Source organism: Paralichthys olivaceus, chromosome 8, assembly GCF_024713975.1.
Source record: "Paralichthys olivaceus isolate ysfri-2021 chromosome 8, ASM2471397v2, whole genome shotgun sequence".
Taxonomy (NCBI): domain Eukaryota; kingdom Metazoa; phylum Chordata; class Actinopteri; order Pleuronectiformes; family Paralichthyidae; genus Paralichthys; species Paralichthys olivaceus.
In genome coordinates, this window is record NC_091100.1 from 14,440,887 (window position 1) to 14,453,134 (window position 12,248).

The 12,248-nt window shown below is 41.9% G+C and overlaps 1 protein-coding gene across 1 annotated transcript; it reads left to right on the forward strand.

Moving 5' to 3' along the window:
* Positions 1-581: 581 nt before the first annotated feature.
* misp3 (MISP family member 3) lies at positions 582-10,942 on the forward strand. The gene is made up of 4 exons (XM_020083850.2): positions 582-786; positions 3,151-5,596; positions 7,476-7,549; positions 9,525-10,942. Exons 2-4 carry the CDS (start codon positions 3,217-3,219, stop codon positions 9,618-9,620), a joined length of 2,550 nt encoding a protein of 849 aa, XP_019939409.2. The 5' UTR covers positions 582-786; positions 3,151-3,216; the 3' UTR covers positions 9,621-10,942.
* Positions 10,943-12,248: the final 1,306 nt, after the last annotated feature.

The window sequence follows — 12,248 nt, forward strand, 5'->3', positions numbered from 1 at the left end:
CACCAGTGATGCTGCTTCTGCAGATGCACTTTGCTTGTTGAAGGAGGCGGGGTCTCATGTTACCTGTCAGCTCTGATTGGATTAGTGAGCTAATCTTGTTATTACAGAATACTTTGTAAACATACCGTGATGGAGGAAGTACAGATATTTGCTGATGTACCTCAAAATAAATCTACTTAAGTGAAGTACAGAAAAATTTAAAATGTATACAGTGACAACACAATACAATACATGCACCTGGTAACATCCCACCTCTGACTGTAGGTTTAACCCTGGATCTCAACAGAAAACATTTTTTGAACACAGATGTGTGCATTTGTACCAAAACAGTTAATGAAATAAAAGGTATAAAGAATGCAATCTCAGTGGACATTATTAAAATGTACCACGATACAATCACACAACCTCTTCATATCCCTCTGGTGCATTCTTTCATTCACTTGCACTGCGTGTAATTAATGTGTTGCTCACTAATTGGATTAGTACTATACATTTTAAAATCCACCACAATAGGCTAAGCCTCCAGCGCACGTGTTTGTGTGTGCACACGTGCCCATTCTTGTACAAGTGTTAGTGAATGTTTCATAAAGGGGACGTGCACAAATTATGCACTGGGGGTGTTAGTGTGCACCAGAGATGCAGATACAGGCAGCGAGGCTCTGGAGCTGAGAGGAAAAAGAGATTTTTCTCTCTTGTGTTCATTAGACTCTGTTGTCCTGAAACCAGAGGTTTTCAGAAATGCAAGCCTGTCACTCGGAGAGCATCTTCAAAGCCTTTTATTAACAGGTACGTGCAACTGTGTATTTAAGTTTCCTGTGAGAACTACTCTATTTTGGTTGAGCTTGAAATTCTTCTACACAAACATGAAACAAATTAGTTAAAAACAACCACAATAGAAAACAACTGTCACAGAAATGACGAAGACAAATCAAAGTAAGAGACTGTAAAATATGCAAAGAAGATAACAGAAAAAGAACATTGTCTCATTTAATTTTTTTGCATTTATTCCAATTCATTTGCATTTGTGTCAAATGTCCTCACATCCCAAACTGCCTCAGGACACTGATGACCCTGCAAAAAGAGGTCGGGTTTATTTGTAGGGCCCTGTCCTAGATGTATTTTTAATGATGACAATGAGCAAAACATAAGACTGTTATGTAATGGAGATTTAATCTCCTGCCACCCGACTTAACTTAACCAGAGAGTTGGAGAATCTTAGGTTACATTCTGCAAACTCAATCTGTGCGTCTTAGGAAATATGACAAAGCTGCATGTCATCTCATATACTTAATTAGTTTGTTGATGCAAATGTGCCTAAGAGAACAATCTTATTACTGTATACCAGAGTTCACCCTCAGATTACATTACTGTGGCTCACATAAATGAAGGTTTTGTTTAGTGTTGCAGGATCATTGTATTAATTGATTTAATCTTGTTTGTTTTCAGGGGGTTCTTCAGCAGAATTAGCAGCTATTTGTGAATTAAACTGTTTAAGCAGAGATTAAACACTATTGCTCACCAGAGTTTAAACCTGCTGTGACAAAGTCCTCGCTCTTGTGCTTTATTTCACAATGAAACTTAATGTTGTGAAGCCAGTGAGTGTATGTGGCTGGTAAGTGGTTCTCCAACCCAACCATTGTTAATTGTAAACAGCATCTGTCATGGTGCCCATGACTCACAGACTGTTCTGATCCTAATTTACCCACATTAGGCCACATTGTTCTGCTGCGGCATCTTCATGCTCTGCCACTATCATTACCAAAGTGTTCCCCATTCTCCCTGCCATGTCATGCTGCCAGTTCTTATTATCTCTTTCATGTATTGTACGCATCTACCTATCAGTCCTATCTGTCCCAGTTCTCCAGAGATTAGTCATACCCAGTGCTGTCACAATGGCAAAGATTGCAGTGTGTGTGTGTGTGTGCCGTCCAGGTATTACTCATGTTGTGGAGACCTAAATCTGTTTACACAAAAAAATCCAGTCCCCATAATGTTAATGAAAACATTTTGAGATGAAGACATGTTTTAAAATTTGTTATGGTTATTGTTTAGGTTAGGATTAGGTTAGGATAGGGGTTAGCATAAGGCAAGTAGTAGTAGTAGTTGTTGTAGTGTGTGTGTGTGTGTGTGTGTGTGTGTGTGTGTGTGTGTGTGTGTGTGTGTGTGTGTGTGTGTGTGATGCTGAGCCATTACCCAGCCTGTAAGCTGATTATAGGAAGATGTGTTCAGCAGAAAACTTTTTACACTGCACAGTGGAGGATGGTAGCTGCTCCCTCTTTGATACAGCCAAAGCCCGGCACCAGGTTAGAAACAGATTAACAGACTACAGCTCTTAGTTTGCCATTTAAAAGACATGAATGCACTACACACTAACTGGATGTTTGCTGCTTCAATCTAATCCTGCACCAGAGGAGGTGCACAATTCGTTTTGCACAAACATATGGATGGGTGACAGATTAAAAGAAAAACATGACATAAAGTGTAATAGAAATCCTGCAGAACAGCTTCAGTGCTCAGAGATTCTCCAAGTATCTGCACTGTTTGTGTTGACATCATGCTCCTGATATATCTCCACTCATTTAGAGTTTTGATGAAAGTACTACATCTAAAATCTTGTGTGTGTGGTTCATTGTGTTGAGATGTGAGGACTGAGAAGGCAACACTATTTGATTCAAATGAATTGTCATACTCATTAAACCATTGTGTGACCTCTTGTGCCCTGCATATCTGTATTCGTTGTGTTTCTCCACTTGCGTGATCCGATTTTCCATTCATTTGTTTCACTTCTGTGTTTGGATGAGTCTAACAAATAGCAAACAAATTAATGCAACCTTTAATGGCAAAAGATTTCCATTATAAAAGCATTATGAAATGAAAATGCAAATGGCATTTGTTTATTCAAACTTTCTTTTTATTATTTCTTTTAAAATGTGTCTTCAGCTGTAGGATTGCGGCACAGGTGGAATGAGCTATGAATATGTCAATATAGCAAAAAAATGTTACAACCATTCCTCAGTTAATGTCACAATGATGAAAAATTGATGATTCCCCTAAAAAACACTGTAAAGCAAGTCATTTAATCTGTGCTGATTTAATGGGATCTCCCTGTTCCCCTCTCACCTCTCTGTCTCCCCCACTGCCTTCATTCAGACTGACTGGCAGGAGGCCGAACAACCTGCTCATTCCAAACAGTTCTACATTACCAGATTTGTCACCATGGCAACAAAGCCCGAGGCCTGGCAGGAGCAGGGTCCCGTCAACTCAATAGACAAGCAGGTCAATGAGTCCTGGGCCCAGGGGGAAGTGGGTGCAATCGTAGGCCTCCACAGTTCCCCTCTGCAAGAGAAAAGAGCTCCCAGGGCAGAACCCGAAGAGGACATAGACGACCTGGAGCCTGGAGCTCAAGGCCAAACATCCTCAAGAATTCAAACAGGGGATGCAACAGAAAACAATCAAGAATCAACAACCACCAGGGAAACGCTAGAAACTGTGACAGAAGAAGTTCCCAAAAACTCAGAAGCATCACAGGCTGAGGAGGAATCTGTAAATCCAGCTGACGTATGTGGGGATGCTTTCCCACCCCCGCCTCCTCCCATTACCTCATCAACGGATGAATGCTTAGAGTCCAAAGGGTTTTCTGTTCTAGTGGAAGAGGTTTCTGATTGGATCAGTGATGCTAATATCATCTCCGACCCTGCAGAAGACCTCATGTCTCCTGATAAAGAATGGGCCCACACAACTCAGCTCACCGAACTAGTTTATCAAGAGTCAATATCTGAGGAGATGACAGCAGATGATATGGCAGTGGAGGAGAATGACACACAGCTGCACTTCTCTAAAGCTTCTGACAACAGTGAACCTGAAAATAATTTATCTGGCTCTGCTCACCACTCGTCCTCTGACAGTAACAACTCTGATGATGTACACTCGCCTCCTTTTGCTGATGAAAGTGAGGAAGAAGAGGAAGTAAGCATGGATATTGCATCTTGCAGGCAGGAATGGAGTAGACTAGATATCAGGAGCAAGCCTCTCCAACCCTCATACTCCAGTGTCAATGACCCAACGTCACCACTGCCTGCAGTTCCCTCAGCCAAACAGCAGGGTGAGCTGTTCCCTCAAAGCCAATGTGCACTTGCCCCCAAGAGAGCAAACCAGGAAGCTGCACAACAGGTGCAAGGCCAGAGCTCTCCACCTTTGTCGACCGTTGCCATGGAGCCGTCCTATCAGGGTGAGGCAGTTTCTCAATGCTCTGGGTGTATTGAAGCTGTGAGAGAGAGGCACGGCAGGGCGGGGGAAAGCACAGAGGGAGAAAGCGACCAAACTGGTGAGGAGGAAGGGCAGAAAGAGAGTGGACCCGACAGGAGCAGGGCAAAAGGGCAACACGGCAGCGGACTGTTAAGATCGGTCCAACGACAGGAGAGATACATGATGGAACAATACAGCCATGGGGTGAATTTTACATACAGGACACACAACAGAATGGAGAACGACTTTTGTGAAGAAAGCCAGAGCGACAGTGGAGTATCAGCAGACTTCTCCCCGTGCAGCACTTTGGAGGGCTGCAGTACCATCTCCACGGGGACTCCAGCATCCACAGAGACTCCCATTGAGAGGGAGATGCGACGTTCTATAGAACGTGAACACAGCCTGAGAAGGTCCAGAGGACTTACAAATCCCACCGATTCTCTAGAGTATGTGGAGATTCCTATAAGAAAAAACATTCTCTCTCAGTCGCTCTCTCTTAATTCTGAGATGTGTCAAGGCAAAGACAAACAGTTTGCAGGCAAAAAAATGCAGCAGGAGATCCATGAGGAGACCCAGAGAGAACGGGACCTGGTCGAGCTTGGGAAAGTTCCAGGTATCTACGACAAAGGCACAGTGCGCCAACTCAAAGAAAGAAAACAAATTTTTGAGGCCTTTCAGCAACCCAGTGACTCGACTTTAACTGTCTCCAGCAGGAGTAAAACACTGTCCTGGTCCTCAGCCAATGACGTTTCAACCGTGGAGGAGAACCAGGAGGATACCTTGTCACAAACATCCACAATAGATGACTTGCATGTGGAGAGGAGACAGAGCATGTTAAGTCCCCCAGTGAGCCCATACTCAGCCAAAGGAAGGCATTCAACCTTCTCAACCCCACCAGGAATGGGCTTCTCCAAGGACACGGGTCACCAGTTCACCATCATTGACAATAACCTGAGCGTCCCAGCTCAGAAACCCTACCATGCCAAACTTGAGGCAGAGCCTGTCACCACAGTCGACTCTGGAGGTCCAAATATCTATGATGGGATCATCGAGGAGGAGGAGGAGGAGGAGGAGGAGGAGGAGGAGGAGGAGGAGGAGGTGGCCCCCAAGGATAACCCCTTTTTCAAGCTGCGCTCCTCGACAAATGTGGTCAAAGTGGAGCAGGATATCTGGGAGACTCAAGAGCGGGAGAAGGAGCTCCGTAAGCAGAGGTTGAGCCTGTACGGGCGAAAAGGGGGTGTAAAAGGAGGAGGAGTAGAGAAGCCTGAAGAAAAGATTCCCACAATGTCTGGTCAAGCTGTTCCTTACATACCTGACTCCTCGTCCAGTTGGAGAAACGGACCCTCAGCAGGTGAGTGAAGCACAGAGTATTGATTTAGGGTAAAAGGTGACAGTGTGCTTGTGTGTGGAAGCTTGGGAGTGTGGATGTGTGTGTAATTTTTGTATCTGATGATGATGAAAACCCTCCCTGAAACAGCCCAGTGAGCACATTACTTACTTTTTTCTTATGGTCAGTGGAAAACCTCACAACAGATTTCAAAACCAGTGTTTGCGGTTACCGGCAATAATTCTGCACCGAAGGCCGTGAGACTCTGTAGCTGCAGTATCTTGTGCTGTCATATTAAATGCAGAAGCTGAGGTGGGGAGAAGCTCAAGTCATATCTCAGCACTATTTTGTCAGCCACAAAGGATGAGTCTCATTTTGGGGATAAGGTCTAAATCCAGCATTCATAAAGTGCATGCAACTTGTTTTAGTTCTTTTGGTGATAAACAGTTAGTCTAGAGACATATGTCATGCACGGGGCAGCAGCCTACAGAGAGGTTGGGTTGTGTTTCATCTTTGCTGCCACTGTGTGCATGTGCTGGGCAGCAGTGATTCACAACCAGGGGTACTTGTTACCCAGATGCCAGGGGGTGTGTGGAAAAATATTTGTGAAGTCAGATACATAAATTTTAATCTGATTAAACAATTATATCCACATATTGAGTCAGCTTTAACACATAACACGTGGAAACTAAGAGTGTGAAAACTGGTTATTCAGCAAGCATAGAGAGGTCTTACCAGTTATTCACAAACAGTTCAGCTTGTCAGGAAAAATCGATGCATAAATGTTTGAAATGGCCAAAGGTAACAGATACATTTAGAAACTGCTACTACTAATGGATTCATATAATACTACTGGATAAATGGATACAAATATACACAAGATAAAATGTATAAAAACCAGGATGGCAGCCAGTGGAGATCATACTTCCACCAGGGCCCAACAAGATCCAGATTTTTATCCATGTCTGCACCAAATACACACATTTGTAAATATCAGTCCTTAAAACATGTTTAATTATTTTTTTTCATCAAGATCCATTCTGCTGATCTGGATCCACACCAAATTAACTGGGTTCTTTCTTGGGTCATGTCCAACCCCTCCACAAAACTTTATAGAAAGTAGTTTTCAGTAATCTTGCTGACTAACAAACAAACCAAAACCTTTAAAATGTAATCAATGAGATAATTAATAAAAGTTATGCTGCTGCTTTAGCTGTTGAGATAGAATAGAACATTGATTGTACTCAAAGTGTAGCACAGATGCAAATGTGAACAAAGCAACCTTATAAGTACATTTGATTAAACAATTATATTTATATACAATCATTTGTGTTGATTACATCAATTTTAGAAAGCAGTGGTCCCATTTAGAGCATAGTGGGTGGCTGATGACCACTGACTGAGTGTTTGATTGTATTTTTGTGTGTGTTTTGTTGTCAGGAAACGTTGCTAATGTGTTTTTTCCCTTCTCTTTGTGACTGTATGAGAATGTCTCCAGTCTTTGTCGTTTAATAAATGTTTGACATTTAATAAATGATATAGGTGTGTCACTGCAGGACTGAATGACCATGACTCATTGTTGGGAAATGAATTGTTTTATATTGTTTCATATGCAACGAGTTGTATAACCTGTTTTTCAAAATACATTCCTTTCTGGCAACCTGCTTTCTGTTTCCATTGCTCCATGTTCATTTTCAATAAAACTGAATTCTCAACCTTATTCCCTCTGTATCCCCGCCTGTCTCCTCTCATCTCTCTCCGTCGCTTCAACATGTTCACTCCTAATTTGATTCACTGAGGCTTTATTGTTCGTAGTGCGGATCACAAACAAAATACAGGAAGAACTTTGCCCCATTGTGATACCTGCCTTCACCCACCTTTTATTCTTTCTCCTCCTTTGTAGCACAACAGTCAGCTGGCAAGGTGAGCACATGGCTGCCGGCCCAGGCTGAAGAGGAGAGGACTACTCAGCAAGAGGTGAGCCCGTAAATCCAGACACAGTGAAGTGTAGACATAACTGTTTCCTCTATGTTACTATTTGCACTGAAGGTTTGACCACGTGGGAAAACAGAACAAGTATTTTTTTTAACACATTTTAACACATCTACCTGTCTTGCTCACTTGGTATAGGATGTAAATGTAGGCAAATCACCTTTCTGAGTCACAAGCCCTTTCTGAGCCCTAATTCTCATGTCCAGGAAGTCAAAAAAATATCACGTTCAACCATACACTGTATATAAAGATGGATGATTTGTCCCCACTGGATGTTCCAACATCATTTTCCCTTCCTTGTATCCTTCTCCAATACTTAGCCGATAACATGTACCGATCCAGTACCAGTGCATTTAAAAAATAACACCTGATATAACTTAGGGTATTAGCAGTATGCTACCAATCCTGTATGGAAGGGATGAAGGCTATTATTGTTGTATGGCCTATTGTTTGTGTTGTGACTGGCCATACTAGTGCCACCCATCGAAACTGAAGTCTTGCAACATCGTCATTTTTTTCTTTGTGTGACTTTCCAAGGTGAACTATTACTTGCTGACATTTTAGCTAGCTCCGGTAGACGCTACACTACTGGAAATCATTTCTTCTTCACTGCTCTAAAAACAACACTTGCCAGAGGACGTGCAGTTACAATGCCACTGGGCACGTAACTGGGTGCCTACATTTTTGGAAGTATTAAAGGCATTTCCAATGCTGTTATCGGTATGGGAACATGTCTCATCTCCATCTCCTCTCACTGTCCAGAGAAGAAGCCAAAATATGTCCTTTTTTTTGGTCTCAAAATTAATTTTACAAATTGTTGCACATATGATACAAGTGGAGTCAACAGTACTTGTAAGTGAGCATTTCCCATCCACATGCGCAGCTGCAATTCCTCAAGCACAGGCCTGAGATGAGAGTGGACTCGCCCTTTCCATACGCCCTTGCAATTGCTCAACACCGCCCGACAGTTGCTCGCTCGTCAAGTTTAATTTTGGGACTTGGGAGGCGGGGATAGTCGCCGAAGCTCGCCTCCTTCGATAGGACACTTTGAACACTCCCTTTCCCATCTGTGATCTTTCAACCACCAAGAGGAGATCGAGACACTTTGGCTTCTCACTTCCCTCATGTTGTCCATCTTTATATGCAGTCTATGGGATCGAGAAAAAGGAAACTGATTTAAACAAAACATCCACAAGGCCAATTGTGCAATGAAGAAAGGCTCTTAGGAGGATGTCAGCATCTCTTCTACACCCAATGTGGGTCACAAATATCTGATAACATAGAGAACAAACAGTGAGGAGCTTATCTTTAAAGATAATGGAAGAAAGCAAACAACCCTGAGACTGAGAGGGAAAGTCAGTGTGTGCATGTGTGCAGTCGATGGTGCTTAAAGTCAATCGACAATCCCACCGATTTTTTTTTTACCTGCCTCGTGGGTTTCACATCTCTTTGAAACTGTGCTATCTCTGATTAGAGCTGAGTACTGCTCCATGGTTCCTGGGGTTTAATTCAGTCTGGCTTTGATATGCAGGGTTTGAGCTGCACGGTTCAGCTAGACATTAGCAACATTTTTTCCCCCTCCTTCTCTCCCCACTCACTGTCACATGCGATTCTCCCGGTCCCTCCTCCTCCTTCTCATCTGCTTTCAGCACGGACCTGGATCCTGATTACAGTTGAGGAATAAACGGAGGATTGCAGGAGGAATTGGCCTCAGTCGTTGACTCAGTTGTTCTGAACGAGGCCTTAGATCACACACTAATGATGCTCATCCGAAAAGTTGTCCTCAAGGGGAAATAAATTCATGCTTCTCTTTTTATCTTTTCTTTCCTTTTTCCTTGGTTGGCTTATTGGCCTCATCTCCTCTTCCCACACATCTGATGTTTTGTATGACCCCAACTTTCCCCTCTTCTTTATATTGCAATCACTCACTCCTACTGTCTGTTAATCCCTTTACAACCAGGTCCTCTGCAGTCCCCAGACCCCCAGACAGAAGAACCCTCTAGTGCAGCGCTGGGAGTCCGGCCTGGTCAACGGACACAACGAAGGAGACGACTGAGGAGACGCTGACAGAGCCAAATGAACGAGGGAGGAAGATTTACAAAGGAGGGCTGAAAGGCTGTGATAAAAGAGGAGTGCTGTGTACGGAAAGAGGGAACAGACTTGAGGAGGGAGCCGTGATGAAGAGGAGGACAGAGAGTAAGAATGAGGAGGGGAGAAAGAGGTCAGGGATTTGGGTTTTGAAAGGGGGTCGGGAGGATTGGGAGCACGGGGAACGATTGGTGGTGGACTGAAAAACCCAAAAGAGTCCTTCAGCAAGGAGGAGAGGACAAGGAGGAAGGAGGGCCACCTATTAGTGGATAAGCACTTGGCCTCCTTCTAGTGCTGGATCTCTGAGACTAATGAACTCAAAATGGGAAGAAAAATAATAATGTTACTGCACTGCAACAAAAAAAAGAAAAATGTAAATGTAGTAAGAATGGGATTTTAATGAACTTCTTTACCGTTGGATTTTTGGAATAATAAGGATTTATTATTTGATGATGAACATAGATAAAGTAATACAGCGTCTGGTACAAAAAACTATTTGTCATTCACAGTTTGGTGCTTTTATTAATGATGTTGTACTCTGAGTTACCAGTTTATCACAACTGTGTATTAGCAATGCAATAAATCCAACCTCTGTGCTTCTTATTATTGCTTATTGAAATTTGTTTGACTGTTGTTTGTTCAACTTTGCAGGGCTAGGGTCATGAAGGAGGAGAGAGTTACAACTGTCAACTAATGTCACTGTCAAGTCCCCTTATGAAACCACACTTACATTCACCAGATCTAGATTTTTATTTGTATCTGCACTAAATTGCACAAACTCGCATATATATCGGTCTCCTAAACATGAATCATGAATTATTCTCAGAGAGAAATTAATAAAAGCAAATATGGCAATGATAAAGATTCCTGGATCATTTTCTGAGTTGTTTCTCCACAAAATGTCATAGAAATCAATTATGTCATTTTGGTGTAATCCTAATGAAATAACAAACGCAGGCAAAATAATAAGTCGGCAGAGGTAACAATTATATTCACCACAGCCCCGAAAATGAAACACAAACTTTTACCAACTGAATGTTGTTTATTTAATTTGATCACTATGTGCTTTCAGAGGACACTGGTAACTCAGTGCAGATACTATTGCCAACAGCTTCTGTTATTTCATGACTCACAACTTAAAGCTGGATCAAAGTGTAATGAGGAGCATTCTGCTGGATCCAGATCTGATTAATACAACACAAACCTAATGTTGAATAGCTGCTCTGTATCTAACATGGTGCAATAACTGATGTACTTTGGAATGGAACTTGATAAACATATAAAAATCTATCTCCTGTGTTTATTTATATAATGTTAATATGTTTAGTTACAATTGTTGGGTGGGATGAAGGCCACACTGAAGCTGAGTCATTTCTGGAACTGTGTTGTCTCAGTTTCTCCTGTTCCACACAACCCACTGCAAATAATTATCAGATCAACCCTTTATTTAAATTTTTTATTAACCTCATTGTAATTTTCAGAAAAGTACTCAAGTGGTAACTTTTGCTCATGCTACAGACCAACCTTAAACATTTGATGAGGTGACAATATAAGAAAATGACCATAAAGCAATTTAAATTCACCAAATAAGGAAATATTTTGTTATGTGGACTATTAATGAACATTCATTTTGCTCAAGAGGGTCAGGGAGAGGACTAACTCCCTGATAGACCTCTTAAATAGACTATATGGTAAATTAACTGTATTTATATAGCACTCTTCTAGTCTTATAGACCACTGATTGCACATTCATTCATTCACACACACATTCATACACCACCTCTTTAGGCGTCCCATAAAGCTCCAAAAATACTGCTGTTTAATTCTAAATAAGTGTTTTAAGGTGCTGTAATGCTACATAAAAAGAGCTATTAAGACCTCGCTCATATATAAAGAATTCAAAAGCTCATTGTGTTTAATCCTGTTTCACAGCTGGGGGCTCTGACACCTGAAAGGTAATTTGCTGTTTTCTGTGGCTTTTCAATGTTCTCAATCTAAATTTTAGTTTGCAGGCATATCTGAAAAAAGAGGCCCTGATATACCAAATACATAAACCACTTAGTATGTTGTTTGAGCTTTTAAAGTGGGTCCAGGGTCTCCAGGAGCCCAAACACAACATTTATAGTTATAGTGACTATTCATCTCTTTGAGCTGATAAACACAGACTTGACTGCCCTCCATTAGTGAAGCCAAAGCACCTTTATCCACTCCTGGTGGTTGGCTGCAGCACAGGTCATAAATCCCAGCTCCTCCATGTTAGCAGATGGGACATGTACAAGACTAGGAGTCAAAATATACAAGAACACAAATACTTTTTTATCACACTGATTTACGTTCAGTTGCTCATTTCTTTCAGTAAGTTTGCTTAATTGGTTATTTGACATTATAACATTGGGATGAAAAGTCCTGTTTGACATCTAAGACTACAATTGGTCAAACGCATGTATCCCCAATCATTACTTCTTCTCTTACTGGCTCCAAAAGACGAATTTGGCACTCATTTCTGGACAGCAGTAGGAAGTGACAACTTCTCTTGCATCTCCATATACAGGATAACACCAATGCTGTGCAGGAAATTTATCTCGAGATGTGAAAT

Excerpts from the sequence above, each read along its gene's own strand:
- misp3 (XM_020083850.2), top strand. The coding sequence starts at position 3,217 with ATGGCAACAAAGCCCGAGGCCTGGCAGGAGCAGGGTCCCGTCAACTCA. Across the intron at positions 5,597-7,475 it reads GAGAAACGGACCCTCAGCAG|CACAACAGTCAGCTGGCAAG; the intron begins GTGAGTGAAGCA and ends CCTCCTTTGTAG. Across the intron at positions 7,550-9,524 it reads AGAGGACTACTCAGCAAGAG|GTCCTCTGCAGTCCCCAGAC; the intron begins GTGAGCCCGTAA and ends CTTTACAACCAG.